The sequence below is a fragment of the Misgurnus anguillicaudatus genome, chromosome 9 (assembly GCF_027580225.2).
Source record: "Misgurnus anguillicaudatus chromosome 9, ASM2758022v2, whole genome shotgun sequence".
In the NCBI taxonomy this organism is placed as follows: domain Eukaryota; kingdom Metazoa; phylum Chordata; class Actinopteri; order Cypriniformes; family Cobitidae; genus Misgurnus; species Misgurnus anguillicaudatus.
In genome coordinates, this window is record NC_073345.2 from 2,827,151 (window position 1) to 2,844,626 (window position 17,476).

Genomic DNA, 17,476 nt, shown 5'->3' on the forward strand with positions numbered 1-17,476 from the left:
GCTCAGCTCTTCTGAAAGTCTCACTTCTCCTGCTCGACTGAATGTGCTGATCAACATTAGGCCAACCTGATGAATCAGTGGTTTTTTATACACTATTCGAGCACCTAGGTGCGAGGAGTTATTATTATTTGTTATATTCTAAAGATGATCTTTCACATTTTATTTCACTATGGTTTCGTTACGATTCGGTGCTGGCAATGTTCAGAAAAACATTCTATGAAGAACCTTTATTCCGAGCTTTCCCATTAATTTAGTGCATTTTCACCAGATAAGCAGATTTAAACACTGCTTTATGTTTTAGGGATGTTTGTAACCGAGCTTTCCATTTTTCAATCCAAAATGAAATCTGCTGTCACTTTTAGTTCCTTTCAGTTCCGATGGAGGTCGACATGTCAGGTTCAGAGCTTCACATTGTGCATTTGTCAGTTTTTTTTTATGACTTTCATCGTAGATCTTGGGTATAACTTCTGCTAAAGTAAATATACAAAGAGGTGCTGTGCAGCATTTTTAAGGGTTTTAAACTGCATCATGTACATTGGAAGGGCTGCATGATGTTTACAATGAAAACATTTAACGCCCCTCTTTGTATTGTTATACAGTATGTGTGCCTGTCTGAATAAGCTCTGTGTATAGCGACTGTTTACTTTTTTCGGCATTACCTGTGCTTGCGCATAATCTCGCGGCCAGACTTGTTAACTCTTTCCCTGCCATTGAGGAGTTATCTTGTCAATTAAGAGAAAATGTTTCCCTGCCAATGACGAGTTTTTACTGCAATCATGTTTCCACTATTATTCACCAGGTGGCGCTCTTACCCAACTTATAAAACCCGGAAGCACCCACTGATCCAAAAACAGTAAAAACTCTATGAATGTTTTTATCAAAGTTATGAATCTGATCTTTAACAAAAGTTCTTTACAAAAATCTCAGCATTTTGCTCAAAATTGAACCTGCCCATATTTGAATGGTGTTAAAAAAAGAACAAATGAAGATAGGACTGCTCAAGCCGCGCTGGCAAAGTTGATCGATCAGATTTAGCTCGTATTGATAAGGTAGTATATTAAAAGGATAGTTCACTTTGAAATTAAATTTTGATATGTTTTAGCTTACCTTAGGGGCAACCAAGATGTAGGTGTCTTTGTTTCCGTGGTAGTTTCACTTTTGATATTTTTAAGTCAAACCGTTGTTGTCTGTCAGTCATATAATGCAGGTCTATGGTCACTTACTAAACGTTACCTCAAAGAGAATGCACAGAGAAGTCCAAATTAAACAACTGTCCATCGTAAGTACACATTGATGGCCTAAGACACGTAACGAGCGGTTTGTGTGAGAAAACAAACACTATTCATATTGTTTTTGCGACTTGTACACAACCACGTCTGTGCTTTGTCTGCGCATGCGCAGCAAGTGATCTCCTGGATGAGTTCGCGCGAGCATACGTAATTGTTTCTTTTACGTCGGTTTAAACATCCCGGATAAGCGCAAACTAGTACAATTTCTATTAGCTGTCTTACATACACTCTCTGTTCTGTGTAAACAATGAGTGACGTACAGGCGCGAGAGATCAATTCCGGCGCATGCACAGACTAAGCACAGACGCGGTTCTGTACAAGAGGCAAAAACAATATAAATAGTGTTTGTTTTCTCACACAAACCGCTCGTTTCGTGTCTTGGGCCGTCGGTGTGTGCTTGTGATGGGCAGTTGTTTGGTTTGGACTTCTCTGTGCATGCTCTTTGAGGTAACGTTTAGTAAGTGACCATAGACCTGCATTATATGACTGACAGACAAGAACGGTTTGACCAGAAAACATCAAAAGTGAAACTACCACGGAAACAAAGACACCTACATCTTGGATGCCCTTGAGGTCAGATGAAAAATATCAGAATTTAATTTCAAAGTGAACTATTGCTTTAACTCCTGTCAGTATTGCATTGGGAGCTAATCTTCAAAATATGGAAAGGAGCGTCACATTTCCAGCTGACGTCAGAGGTATTCAGGCCAATCACAACATTCTGGTAAGATGGCCAATCGGGGACACAGCGCTTCTCAGATTGATGCGCTTTGTACAAAATCAATGCGTTTCAGGGAGGCAGTGCATAGAGGAGCAACAATAATGTACGGTATGTAGAAAATAATGTATTTTTTAGTCATAAACCATGCGAACACGTATTACACCAAACAGATAAAATAACATTGTTTTAGCAACATAATTGGTGCTCTTTAAAAGCAGAGAGTCTGTTTTTTTATTTGATCCATTGTTTGTTTATATATTTAAAGAAATAATTTACTGGTAGGCATTCAACTTTTGTTAAAATCATAAAAAATGTTGGCGCTGGATGGCAACTTAAAAAAAAACGCTGTCAGGGAAAGAGATAAGTGTAATGTATTATCATAGAGTAGCATGCAAGACTTGTGCCAAATAATGTCTCCATTTACAGTTTTGTTTACATTTTGACCATGGTGGCAGTGTGCAGCAACGGTTTGTCACATGCAGTCTCATCAAGTGATTGACATACAGTAAAGTTGACTTTAACATTTCTATACTCTACTGTGAAGAACATAAGACGCAGCAGGCAATCTGTATCTACAGTCACACGCACTGCTTAGCGGAGCTTCTGTGCTTTTTGTTTACTTAACCAAAACATTCATTATAGATGTGTTGATGAACCACGGTTTAAACACAAAACGACCTGAGGGAGGTGCAGATTTTACACGAGAACCGCCACACCTATAATGTTAGTGCAAAACTCAATAATGTCAAGGTTTTCAGTTCTTGCAGCTCTGCATGATATTTTCACTCATTTTTCTCGTCCATCAGTCCGTTCATTCATTCACTACACCACGTATTCGTAGTGTAGCCGTGCTTAATATGTGTGTTTCCTGTTATCAAATCTCAGTTTCTTTCCACCTCTCTTCTTCAAGCATGTGGAACAACCCCTTATTATAGCAGTCAATTCCCAAAATCTGGACAAAATTCAGATCTTAAGTTTTTTTTACCAGTAATACAAATACACAGGGCGATGACATTGGAAGTTATTGGTGGGACAGACAGTGGAGATCATGTTACCTGCCTCAGCAACAGTATAACTGTTGCTGAGGTCATGCCTAGCAGTTTAGTTCAACCTGTCAGTGTGAATGTCCTTTTAAACGGTTTGTTCACTCCAAAATACAAGTTTAGTCATTATTTACAAGTTTAGTCATTATTTCCGTCGTCCGCGATAATGCAGGCGATATTGCTTAGCTTGTCAGTGAACTATGGTTCTGTGTAGTAAATGCTGCTCCATCTGAAAGCAGGTGATGGCGATTTACTATTAATCAATGAACCGGCTTTACTGACAAGATGCACATGACAAATGTAGCCAATTTCTCACCCACCCCCTTTCTAAACCCACAATGGCTTTCTTTATTCTTCAGTTTTTTTGGGGAAAATGTTAACGTTCAAAGCATTACAAGGATTCACAAGACTACAAAACTCTTGATTTCTTCCTTTCCTCTATACAAAGTCTTACACACACATACACTTCACTGTTCTTGTTCTGTGGATATCGCTGTTGGTTACACATTATTTGAAAGTTAACTTTTAAAACTTGGTAAATGATGCAGTGCAGACCTGCATGTGTAAAGAGAGACATGGGTCAAGACTTTCATTAACTGATGTTTTTTCCCCAAATCCACTTGTATGCATTTAGGAAAGTTGAAATATACAACACCATTTGCGTGTAGGTATTTAATGGTCTTTTTGCATCTTTATGAAGTTTGGGAAGAGGCAGAAATGGATTTCTGTTTTGGTTTAGATCAGTAATTCTCAAAGTGTGGTCCGCCAAACCCCCCTAGTGGTCCACCAAAAGATGACCTAAACTAGGCAAGTGTTTATACACTCGTCACTTCTATAGTAGATTTTTAATGCACTTGCGAAACTGTGATATCAGTTCTTGCCATTCTGTTTTAATAACTTAAAAATGTATCGGTGGCTAAACCAAAGAGGGCGTCAACTGAAAGCAGCTAAAATCCACAGACCTATTAGTTTTGCAATGTACTAGTTTTTGTTTCATGTGTAAAATCCCTGTAATTTCAGTGATTTTGGACATTAAGGGGAACATTTTTTTCCAGTATTTTATCGTTACCATAGTTACAACCATAGACTTCATATATCCACCACCTCAGTTTTAAACTAAGGGCTCTTTGGAATGACATTAAGTAGGACCTAGGCTGTTATAGTATGTTTAATTGCATTTTTTTCCACATGTGCAGTTTGTTGTTCATATTAAGCTGCAACTCATTTCACATTTACTTTTTCAAATGAAATAAAATTCATATAATACTTTCTGAACATAGCATTGCATTTGTTTAAAAAAAAATTGTTTTTGACTTGAAACAGTTGCATATTAAACTTAAACTTAGCTTATCCTTCCTATTTTGTTGTTTTTTGGGGGAGTGTTAGAGTGGGATTCTGTTAGGTGGTCCTCAGAAAAAAATTGGAAGATAAAGTGATCCTTGGGCTGAAAAAGTTTGAGAAACACTGGTTTAGATGATCAAAGAAAGGCAACAAGGTTTAAAAAAGCACAACGGTAAATACATTTTTTTTCAAGACTACATAATACAAAACTTTTTAGAACAGGTGTTTTGCTCCATCTATTTTGCTTGTGACTTTTAAAGGGCATCTATGGTTCAGCAATAGGACAAAAAAGCCATGTTTTTGCTTCGTATTGAGTCAGAACACTATACATCTGATGCACTGTGAAACATATTATGTAAATTGGCATTAGCTTGACTCATTCACAGTTAATGCAAAATGTTTTGCGTGTAATCCTGAATGACAGAATGAGAGCTCAGAGGCAGGCACCTGTTTCTGCTCTCTGTATGAGCATGTTATATTATTTGACAATATTATTTCTTCTTCAGTTGTTTTTATGAATTTTAGTATGTCTTAGGTTTTATGTAATATTTCTGCTATAAAATATAGTACAGGTATATCGGGGGTAGAAACATTATAGTATCTACATTGGCTTCGTAATCTTCTAGTTGTTTGAAGTTATACCTAATGATTTTTCTGGATGCTATATTATAACTGTAGTACAAAAATTGCTCAAATCTGTATCTTACTGTTGATGTGTATTGTCAGTCTCTTGTAACCAAATTGAGTTTGAAAAGATGTGATTTTTTTTTGTTTCTGTGTAGTTTTGGGAGGCAGCGTGGAGGAAGACGAGGCTGTGAATGCATCACTTTAGAGCCGTCAGAAATGATTGTGGTAAGTAAAATATTGATCCCGACACATAAATCACAAATCTTTTAGATAACAATCAGTCCAGCAGTTATCAGGTCATGTTAGTCACCTGTTCATGTCATTCCAGCATGTTTTTATTGTATTTATTCTTAAACATGTAATTAATAGCTTTACTGGACTCATTTTTGAGCTAATAGATTTATTGGTAGTGCAGTGCGTGTTGGGCACAAAAGGTCATGAATTCTATCCCCACACATACGGTACTGAAGAAAAATACCTTGAATAAATGTAATAAATCACGTGCATAAATGTAATAAATGTAAAGGATTTTCTCTTGGGTCACATACTGATAAATAATCATTTTCACACAAAGCGTTGAGCTAATACATGACACAGGGTACTATCTGAAAACTAAAATATGATATATACAATATGGACACGGGCCACTGCATAATGGCTAAAGAATCTCTCTGTATGTACCAACCATTCATTTGATAATAATGATATTATAAGATAATACGTGTACTGTAGACAGAATGTGATGCATACAGTACAACAGATGACTCTGATTCAAACAAGTCTCTTACATGTTGCTTAGATTTTACAGATCTTGAAATAATCCTCACAAAGTGCTAACTTAACAGCTAAAAAGTTGCAAATATGTTTACCCTGTCTGTGGCAACTAAATTCCATTTACACATCAGTTTGGTCTAAGAAAAATTGTGTAAAATTGTCAGAGTGGCTTCTGTGCTAAAACAAACACATCCTGTAAACGTTCTGGGATCGCTCCCATAAAGAGGATCTAACATTGCTGAAACATTCACAGAAAGCATTCTGTGTGAACAAGAAACAATGCCATAAGGGGCCTGCCGTAGTGAGGAACAAGAAGTTATGACACAGGGATTAAAGCGCAGATGAACATTTATGATGAGAAATGTCAGCAAACTGGACTGAAGCAGAGATCCGGGAGCTGGTCAATATCAGCACTGAAGCTGAGATCATTCACCAGCATGACAGAACAGCACATCACGCGCTCCCTCTGATCTTGTCATAAACAGAAATGCACGTGCATTGTTTATCAAGAGAGAAATCTTAGATAATTAGCAAAACTTTGACGCTGTGGAAAAAACCTACCAAGTTCAGGACTTTAAATACTTAACGTATCTTTAACGGATATTTACAATATGCATGTGAATGCACGAACAGATTCCGGAAAATCATTGCCAGTGTGAATGTACCACAAATCAAACGATCCCGGACAAATCCCAAACGCATTTTTTGTGTATTTTCTGTAATCTCTATGTGAAAGGGCTCTACACTAAAGTCAAAGTTAGATTTCACTCATTGATTAAAATCTTTGACAATATTAAAAATATCAGAATTATATTTGTACAGAATATTCTTTACATTACATAGGATGAGTTTATGTACAATCACCCAAAAAAAAGACTTTTACAAATATGTGTGCATGAACCATTTAGTTCAATAGGCTTATGATCAAATCTTTTAAAAATGGCACATTGTATAATGGCAGTAAAGTTAGTTGTGAACACTGTTTCATGTTAACTTTAAGATCATTTTAAGGTTGCAGTAAGTAGAGGTTTTATTTTTTAATTTTCTGAAGAGTTTGTGAAGAGGGTTATAATGTCTATCGTCTTATATTACAGTATGCAGGAAATGAAGCATTATATAAGGCGTATCCAACATGGACATGAAAGTTCAGTGTACTTTCACATTACCTTTTCAACAGTATGTTTAACCTTTTAAATCAACCGACTGAAAAAGTCATTCGCTGCATGAACAACTCGGAATTAATCAAATCAGTCAGACATAAGCTCCAATCTAAACTAATCCGACTAAACAAATATTTATGCTAATTATTATTATTAGCGTATTGAGTTTACTTTTATTTTATTTCCACTTTAGTTTCAGTTTGTTTTTCTCCTCAGTATAATTTGTGCGTTCTGATGGGTTTTGTTGTTCTGGTATGAGCGTATCTTGCCTTCATTATTGTTGGTTTTAGATGCCTGGAGATGATGGTGCAGCTCTCAGTATCATCCTTATTTTATTACACAAACTCTCAAAGATCAGACAGATATGAGTGCTTATCCCACAATATAAACCTACTGTGTAATCGAATTCAGCATCGTGTGACGCACGGCAGGATATGAGCAGGGCAAAATGTGACATCATACCGTTCTGTATATATCAGATAACCCCACAGGATGATACATGGATGAGTCTGTGGTAAGAATGACCAGAAATACCCCCCTCCCCAATGTGGACTCTCTTCTGGTTTCTTTTTTAAAACTGACCAGTTGACAAGTTGTTCAGAGAAACCAATGACCTGATATCATAATCAATCAAGTGTATCTGAGAGTACATTGACATATGCTTGTTTTGCCTGTAAGGGTCTTTCTCACATACACACTTTCTCTGTCATCTGTCTGGATGGATGTGAATGTGTGTGTGTCATATTACTGCCGTGATGAACGACTGCTCCGCTCGGACATGACAGCTCTTTACTCGATCTCTTCACCCTCCTTTCCAAAGATTTAATGTACCTTCACTATAACTCCTTTTCCACTGCTCTTCATGCGCTGGGACCTGGAGCGCTGTCTTGTAAATCAGTTTTCAGTAGCTCTAGTGTTTGTCCTCCATTCATTGTTTTTCAGATGTAATTTCTCAGGCACATCGGAAAAGCTGCTTAGAGTTGGCAGTGGGTTTGAGGTGTTGGATGACAACATCAGGGAGTTTTTCATTTCAAGTACAACATAGGTCTGAGAAACGAGTACCGTACTTTCCAGACGATAAGCCGCGTACAAGCTGCATCATTCAAAAATGCGTCATTAAGACGAAATAACATATATAAGTCACTATACGTGCACTATACGTCCCGTTTATTTAGAAAATGATTTCACAAAATCCAAGCCGAAGAACAGACATTTAATCTGGAAAGGCAAGTTATTCAACTAAACAATAGCAGACAGAACAGCAGGCTGAATAGATGTCTGTACGTTAAAGTAATATTATCAGTTATTTACAGGGCTTTAAACCAGATTTTTTCCCAATTGGTTCATTCCGAACAGAAATAGTATTTTAACGTTTCCGGTTTTCGGTTCAACCCTAAAATTTACATTCCTGAACCGGTTAGAACAGAAAAAAAAAGTTTTGGTGAATAACGTTCCATGTCAGCTGTGGGACATACAAATAAGTAGGCTGAAAATTAGGACATTAAATTATTAGTCTACATTATTTTCCTTAAGTCTCTATCTTGTCATCGAACATAAATAAAGGCTACATTATATATGCGGCATAACTGTAATTCTGACATGCCTACATTTGTTAAGTGCCCCTAAACACAGAGACAGAGGGCCCTGGGGGCCTCGGACCCCAGTTTGAGAACCACTGCTTTAAAGGGCATAGGGATAATCACGTTTGATTGAAGTTGGACCGGACACATTTAACCGCATGTACATCTGTGCGTACAGAAAATTGCTCACTTCAGCACCTGTTTGCGGTTAAAGCAACACTATGTAGTTTTTTTACCTTTAAATAATGTCCTTTTAATTATTTCAGTGAAAGAACAACTTTAACTGGACAAATTGTACTGTTGCTGCAACCTGAGCAGCCTCCTTGCTGCTACAAGCACACTCTGAAAGTGGCGGTGGAGGGTAGGAAACACAGCCCCGCCCCTCCCCCTGCCTGCAGAAGAGTGTCTGATACCAGGCACTGTTGCGCTTTTCAACCACATGGGGGAGCTGTAAGTCATTTTTACATGCAAACTACATAGTGTTGCTTTAAATAGTTTAAAATCACTTAAGGGTTAGAATTTGCAAGCCTTTGAAACACGAACAAATTATCAACTTTTACCCTATTTAAATTTGCGTATTAATCCACAAATCTACAATATTGACCTCTTATTAGAGACTTGGGCTTGACTTGCTGGTGACAAGCTTCTCATTTCTCCGATGAGTCAACTTTGACTGGAAGTGAACTTCACCGAGTATTGCACATCAATCTTGTCGAAGAACGAAAAAAAACGGTATTATTAACCGGCTACCATAATTTTAAATAAATGGTTCTGTTCCAGAACATATATTTTTTGAAAGTTTCTGTTCCTTGCAAAACATCAAAAGTTTCTGGTTTTCGTTCCGTGAACTGGTTCAAAACCTTGGTTATTTAAACTAAACCATAGCATACAGAACTTACCTGGAAGGTTGAATAGTCTAAATTAACTGAACAAGCCAACTAGCGTAAAGTTCGCATACTCGTCATTCCACATTACTGAGTCTAATAAATTACATAACTACAGAAGCAGCATATGGCGGACTCTCACGGCTGTAGACGGTAATGTTGTGTCAAAATTAATTCATACTGACTTACAAGGTGCGCACCTGACTATAAGACGCACCACCAGCCAAGTTATGAAAAAAACGTGGCTTATAGACTGAAAAATACGGTACTCAAATACAAATGGACTTTTTTGTTGCTTTCACTCTCACGATACTGGGATGTCATACACTTGATCGATCTGTGCTGCACAGCACGACGTCAAACACACCCCTAGTCTTTACTATGGGCCACAAGCGCTTGTAACGCTAACCCGGCATAACCAACCGATCATCATTTTGGTGATTGATTGTCTGATAGTTGATAACTTTACGTGTGTTTTGACTCCAACAGGAGTGTGTGGCCCGTAAATGCGCCATCTGTGTCAAATGAAATGATTGGCTCAAAGCTATCAGTGTGTTCTGACATCATCCGTGATCACACCTGATGTCATATTCTCTACTTAAATGTAGCATCATACCAAAAAGTTATTCTTACAGTTTCTCTTTCTGGAAAAAAACGATTTACCTGTATTTTTAAAAGGTCGCACAATCCCTTAATGACGATTTAACAGTATGTGTGAAAGCATTTGATGTCTCTGATAAGGTTGAATAATTTTTTAAGGTTAACGGCCGTATCAGGAGCTTGTCTGTGAGGTCTACCAATATTGTCGTGATGGGTTCAGACCTGAGGTTATACACACTCCTCAGTCAGATCAGACGAAGAAACGAATATCAAAGAAAGTTTTGATGACCCGTCCTCAGATTGAAAATACCTTTACATCTTCAAAAACGTTTCTATAATAATCAGTATTAATTAAATAATAATTCACTTTATTTACAGTTAAAGGGCCAACTGTAAGTAGCGAGCGTAAAGCCGAAATTTTGTTCTCTCTGCTCAGAGAGGATATTTGTGTATTTACGGCTTCCTACAGGAAATTGTGGCCTGCCTGTAGCTGTGCTGTGTGTTACACTAGCTGCCTCCATCTGTCAACACGAACGCCTCTTTCTCTTAGCGCCGGTGCTAGCCGCGCTTACTTTCCTTGGTTTTGTAGTGTGTAAATGTGGTCCGAATGAGTCTCCTACGCCTCCACAGGCTCTCTGTGATTTGGAAGAACTGGATGTTCAACCAGGATGCTGAGATATCTGACGTTGGTTCTTTACAGGTGGAAAACACCAGCGACAGCGAGGACGCTGCCCAACAGAGAGATGGATCTGAGCGACACTCACGACGGCACTTTCGTAAGGTCAATCCTCGAGGTGAACGACAGCTGATAACAGACTCAAATCAGGATCATTCACAGACGGTAAGAATTCTTCTCAGTTAAAGATATGATTTCTTTCAACTCTTCTAAACCAGATGGGTTTTGTTTACGGTTAAACGTCTCTATTGTCTCGGAGAAATACATGGAGCTATACAAACATTTGCTTGACGTCATAAACAACTGACAATGTTATGCTGTTTGTTTGATTTCACCTATTTTGTTGAGTTTTAATGTTGTTTGTCAGGTTTTGGGACTGTTTATTGAAGTATGTTAAACACATGATGGAGTTTACCATGAGACTTTTTCAGTTGACTCATTTGTTTCAGAGGGCAGTTCCTCTTAGTGATAGCATCTTGACTTTCAGTTATACTTCAGAGTAATCTCATGAACACATGCCTCACTATTGGAACAAGATGCTATGTTAAACTTTATCTCCTAATAGTAGTGTATTAGACGTCGTTACATGACCCCGGCTCGCTCAGTGAAATAGTGTCTGAAATAATAGATGGAGATAATGTTCTTACATGTCTCTTTGTTTTCTCTCTCTCTGCTCGTGGTCCTGTAGGATTATGCAGATGAGCAGGTAAGAAGAGAAAATGAAGTTTTAGACCTTTGTTTATTGTTGATGTAGATAATTTTGTACTTGGATAGTAAGGCAACGTTGGTTCAGATGAACACAGGGTGTAGTGCAAGTCTGTGGACCTCAGTCAAGAGGACAGATGTCATATTTGACTCAAGTGATGCTGATGGATAGATGTAGGCTGTCTGTTGAGCATCCTACACTTTAAATACTCTGCCTAGTGTGCTACACAAACAGCGGTCCGCATGGAGGATTTCTGATTCATAGGAAAGTCCAGCAAAACGTGGGTTGTGAAGATTAGATCATAAGACAGATAAACACATCTGTATCAGTTTATCCCTTAAAGTTTGTTATCTACATCATGAAATATGGCCCCTGTTGCCCTAACTGTTGACCCTGAGGCATCATTAATGTCCACTATTATTTAAAGTAAATTGGTAATTGTGATGTAAATGTAATAATAATGTCAGACTGAGCAGAACCACTATAAACAGTCAGCCTGGGATTACCTGACCACACACGGGGTATCCACTCCAGTCACTTAGCGGCTGTTTACACTTGGTATTAAGATGTGTTTTCATCGATCGGATCACAAGTGGACGAGAGGGACACATTACGTTTACACCTGGTATTTAAATCCGTCTCTTTTGTCCACTTTCGACCGCTTCTGTGCTGAATACTGTGAGGGGGTGGTCTGTGAGACGGTGGGCGAGTCTCTCCGCTGTCATTCAAACCCTAGCGGGAGTAATTATGAGTTTATATGGATGCAAACTAATATTATGTTGGAGTCCACTGCTTGTTTAGCATGTAAACATGGTGCACAGAGTTTTGTATGTGTGTATGTAAGAGCTTTCTCTGAATTTTCAGCGCAATTGATGAAATAGGATCGCACAACTTTCACACGCTTTCAAAATGAAACTACGGATATCAGCCACTTTAGTTTTATCAATGAAAGGCTAAAAATAGCGCTGTTCACCGTATGTTCACGCCAGAAGTCAAAAAAGATGTAAAACTTGTGTTTAATACCTCAGATTAGATAAATGGGCGGAGAGAAGGCGGTCACGTGTGGCTGTTCGAACGCATTCAACCACATAAGCGTTCCGCAACTCCAAAGCGATCCGATCGAAAGTGGTTTCGACTACTTCTGGATGTGATTGAAAGTGGTCGAAAGTGGACGAGCTCAAAGCGTTTTGAACACCGTTTACACCTGGCATTAACGTCGTCCACTTGTGATCCGATCGACGAAAACGCATGTTAATGCCAAGTGTAAACAGCCTCAAAATGTGTTATTCTGCGGAGGAATGTGGACATGTAGGCCTCGTACACACTGGAAACTTTCGGGGGTGACAACCACATTTAAATGTAGGGGGGGAATCCCCTAAATGATCGTTCAATGTCTGTACGAGACAAGACTCATTACCGAAAATGCGATGATTGACACAGAGATAACCATAGCGATGTTCTGCCCTCTCCGTGATGCACGTTTGAATACTTTATCAGCACTAGTTGTTCAGTACAGTTATGTGCACACTATGCAGAGTTGTAAATGCGGTTGTCACTACCTGCATTTTGCGGGAGTTAATTTGCTTGTAGAATGCAGTTGTCACTCCCGTAAATGATTGAAGTTTACAGAACAGGATTAAGCATTATAAGGTGAAGTGACAACTGAATTTAAATTCAGCGTGTACGAGGCCCTAATTGTGTCTGTGACACAGAGGCTGTTATAAACAGTGGTGGGGAAAGTTACTTTTAAAAGTAATGCATTGCAATATTAAGTTACTCCCCAAAAAAGTAACTAATTGCATTACTTAGTTACTTTTCATGGAAAGAAATGCTTACGTTACTTTTGCGTTACTTTTGCGTTACTTTTTCTTACTTTGCAGGTGTTTTTTGTGATTGAGAAGTTCTGCATTCAGAAATTGCATATTTCCATCGCAAAAATGTTAAGCTCTGGTCTCCCATCTCTATTTCTCACTAGGGTTGCCGCGGTGACAGAATTTTCTCACCGGTTAATCGGCGCGTCACAAACCCGGTGATCCCGGTTTCACCGGGTGGGAGGGGCTTATAAATGCGCATGCAGACATGCACATTTTACTTTCACTTTTGAATTACGCAACTGTTTAAATGCAGTGCTTGCGTACGCTGCTTTACATCGCGTATGAATTTGCGTGCAATGAGAGTGCAACAGCTGGTTTAATTAAGTGCTTGAGTCAATGTGCGCAGGTAATTCTCACAGAACCTGCCAGTCCCAAGCAGAGCAACCGGCTACTTCTCCATAAAGCGCTGCTTGAATGATGGGTTTATTATTTTTCTTGATGGAAAACACAAGAACAAAACGATCACGGTTATATTAAACATCATATATGTATATTATAACAAAAACGAGTAAGCACGCGGGCGCGGCTTCTGTCTTCGTCTGGTCAGTCAGCTTGCCTCGCACACTCTGACAGGAATAAATGAAATCTGACACCTGATGCTCTGTGACGTGATGCGCGTTCAGCTCCGCTAAATTCAGTCAGCAGACACATTCAGTTGTAAGTGTTTGCTCTCTCTAACGAAACTAAATGATTTAATTACATGAAAATATCAAAACGACGGTGAAAGACGGTGTCGCGGTGGGCATGTGAGAGGCTGAAGCACCGGTTATCACCGTTTCACCGACCATCGCGGCAAGCCTATTTCTCACTTAAACTGTTCACGCATAGAGTGTGTAATTCTACGTTAATACGTTCAGTTTAATGCAGTACATTTTTTTTTAACATCTATTTAATTAAACTGAAAAGTAACTCTCATTACTTTTTAAAAAAAGTAACTCAAATATTAATGTGTACATTTGTAAAGTAATGCGTTACTTTACTCGTTACTTCACAAAAGTAATATTATTACGTAATGCACGTTACATGTAATGCGTTACCCCCATCACTGGTTCTAAACGTGTAATGTGTGTACTCAGTCCTGATTTCTTGGAAAGTATTTGTCTTCTAGCCTGGATGTTTGGTTTGGCTGGCGTGGATAATGGCAGAGCCTTTCATCTCTACCAAAACTTATTTGAACAAATTCAAAGTGTTAAATGTTGTGCTTTTTGGGTTGAGTGATGCTTTAAATCATTTGTCATGGGACCAGAGATGATAAACATTTCAACATTGACAAAGCAGCGTTTGTATTGTAAAACTGCTGTGAAACAAGCAAGTTTTGTTCTCAAAGTTGCTTCTGTAAAAATACATTTGAATTGAAAATGTTTCTCTCGTACTCTAAAAAATGTTTAAAAAGCATTTGGGTTTAAACCACCCAGCACAGGTTTATTTATAACCCAACAGTTGGGTTTGTCCATATTTGATCCAACATAAAACAACCCAACATTGTTTAAGAGTACATGTTTTACATCCAGCATTATATATATAAATTGTATATATATATATATATATATATATATATATATATATATATATATATATATATATATATATATATATATATATTGTAAATATATTAGGTACGTGGTCCCTCACAACATGTTAATCATATCTGGGGCTTTTTGGCATCATAAAGTTTGAAAACCTCTGAGCTGGATCTGCTGTAAAATGCTATACTACCCACATTGAGCCTTGTAAACACAATTGTTGATTACGAGAATGTGCAGTTTAACAACTGGCAGATAACACATGATGTGACCGTTTGAACACTAGAGATGCCATTTGTACAACATATTTTTTGTGTTCATGTCTTCGACTTCATTCTAATAATTCTTACAGGATTGTGAAGATTTTGTTTAGAAAATTCAAAGAAAGTTGTACAATTTCTGTTCATAGATTATAAAGAGGTTATGCTAGTCATATGTCACAAACATTTATGTTATGGTCAATTTGTATTAGTAATGTTTGTTTGTGGTATACACTCTGTGGTATTTACCAGCTAATGGTATCTCTGATATGAAGGTTAAGAGAGAGTCAAATTTCTACAGATACAGTTACGAGTAATCTGCTGTCACTCTGCATGTAATTGCCAAGTTTGCAACACTTTGGTATCCATGTAAGCATGAACCCATTGTCAAGTTGTTTTAAATCTGTCATTTGAATCTTTTTGTCTGGGGTATAAAACTTTTGTGTGTTGATATGTAAAGCGTGGAATGTAGAAACACAGGACGTAAACAAGATCAAAATGCAGTTTTGTGGTTTTGTGTTTCCTGTCAGTCTGCAAGACGTCTAAGCCGCTGATCTTCCTGCTTCACTGATTCGGAGTTCATGCATGTTTTGTTGACTTGTACTGTTGTTGTTCGTGTCAGACTCCATGTGTTTCTTTAACATCTCTGGCCTCAATCACTGCTCAGTAGATAGTTAAAGCTCCCGTTCTTTCTGTGTTATTGAAGCATTGATTGTGTTTATAGTGTGCAATATAACATGTGTTCATGTTTCATGTGTAAAAAGACGCAGTATTTTTCACACAATTGACTTATATGTGTACCGCTGTTTTCACTGTCCTCAAAACGGCAGAAATACGTAATGAGTTCTACTGCAGAAATACGTAATGAGTTCTGGTTGTGTAGTTTGTTTACTGTTGTGATTCGAAAGCAGCTTAGCTTGCCGTTAGCTTAGCTGGCGACTGACTTATTCCTGTGGGCGGAGTTTAGTCAACGAACTGTTTTACTGATGTCATTAAAGCAGGAAGTAGAGGGCTGTAGTCCAAACCGGCTGTTTGCTGTAGGCTTTGAAAGGGGAATTCTGTTAAAGAAAATGTATTGCCTGGCAGTGAACTTTGAGCTTTATCATTTTACGGGTATTATTTATGCTATTAAAGCAACATTTCACACTAACTAGGGTTTAAAAAATGAGATCAGGAAGAACATGACCTTTAAAGTTTTTATATAAACTTTCAAACCTGCCACAACCAGGCTGTCAGAATGTCCATGTGACAAAAGACAGAAATACATTTCTTTGTTTTATTTTATTTATGGAACTTTCAAGATTTAAGATTACAAAAATTGGCAAGTTCATGAAATACAACAGATTTTTAGATTTTGTAAATGGCAATAATGGCAAAGTGAATAAAAAGGAATAATAAATAAATAGAAAATAATAACAATAACACTGTTTGTCAAAGCACCACAAAAACACTTTCAGGGCTCAAGACTAAGTTTTTCCACTGGTTGCATTGGTGCGCCTAACTTTTTTTCCTAGGTGCACCCAAATTTTTTACCCCATCGCATTTAACGCCACAGTTTTACAAGCACCCAATCCTGTTAACCTGCATGAGGATGCTGGCATCCTAAAGAGTTCTTTATTTACATTAATTCAAAGTTACTGTTAGTTTAAATGTACTTACCTCAAAAAACTATACAGCATTAAAAAGCATTAAGACTAAAGATTCAATTTTTGACCTTTATTTTATTCAGAAAATCCTATAGTGACAATAAAGTTTTTTTAGGGGTTATGAATTTGTATTTAATTTTTAAGTAAGACCCTCAGTTGCTGTCATTGAGAAAAATCCTGATGCATGGTTGTCATGAAAGCACTCAACAATTCAATGTTTATTTGGGGCTTTTTTATTCAAAGTGTGCATATTTGAAGAAATATTCATTCCATTTTAAATATTTACTTTAAATTTCTGCAGGGATGGCATAAATAGCATAAAATAGTTCTGTAAGATAGTTTTCTATCTGATTTTGTGATCAGAAGAAACACCAGATCATGCATGGTTGTTTAAAGCACTCAACTTTTGATGTTTTAAAGTAAGTTTTATTATAAATCCCTTTATTTGTTATGTTTTAATGGTGATCTAACACGTTACTTTCTGTACTGTATAACCTTAATGTTACACGTGCTGTTAAACTGCTCTGGGGATATGAAATATGTTTTAGGAATAATTTTGACTGGTAAAGCTTCTTTTTAGGTAACCTTAAGCTTCTTTATGACTCGTTTGACTCTAAGAAATGAGGGATTAAAACCTTGAATAGAAATTTGTGAGTAATAATAATAAAAGAATAAACTTTTTTCTCAATGTAACATTGCTGTACTTTGGGTTTACGTTCAAGACGATTTTTCTTTATCATGCTCGGACTCGATTGTATGTGGTTCATTACCT

At 37.5% G+C, this 17,476-nt stretch overlaps 1 protein-coding gene across 8 annotated transcripts in view; it reads left to right on the forward strand.

Annotated features, from left to right (window-relative positions):
* The window catches only part of LOC129438458 (rap guanine nucleotide exchange factor 6), a 95,423-nt gene that overhangs the window by 17,579 nt on the left and 60,368 nt on the right, over nucleotides 1-17,476 (forward strand). For 5 of the 8 annotated variants that reach the window (XM_073871026.1, XM_073871033.1, XM_073871030.1 and 2 more), the window contains 3 exons: nucleotides 5,177-5,246; nucleotides 10,720-10,860; nucleotides 11,384-11,401. In XM_073871026.1, the coding sequence (XP_073727127.1) occupies nucleotides 5,177-5,246; nucleotides 10,720-10,860; nucleotides 11,384-11,401 (229 nt within the window). The remainder of the gene's footprint in view (nucleotides 1-5,176; nucleotides 5,247-10,719; nucleotides 10,861-11,383; nucleotides 11,402-17,476) is intronic. The other 3 variants (XM_073871028.1, XM_073871031.1, XM_073871032.1) reach the window with 1 other exon arrangement.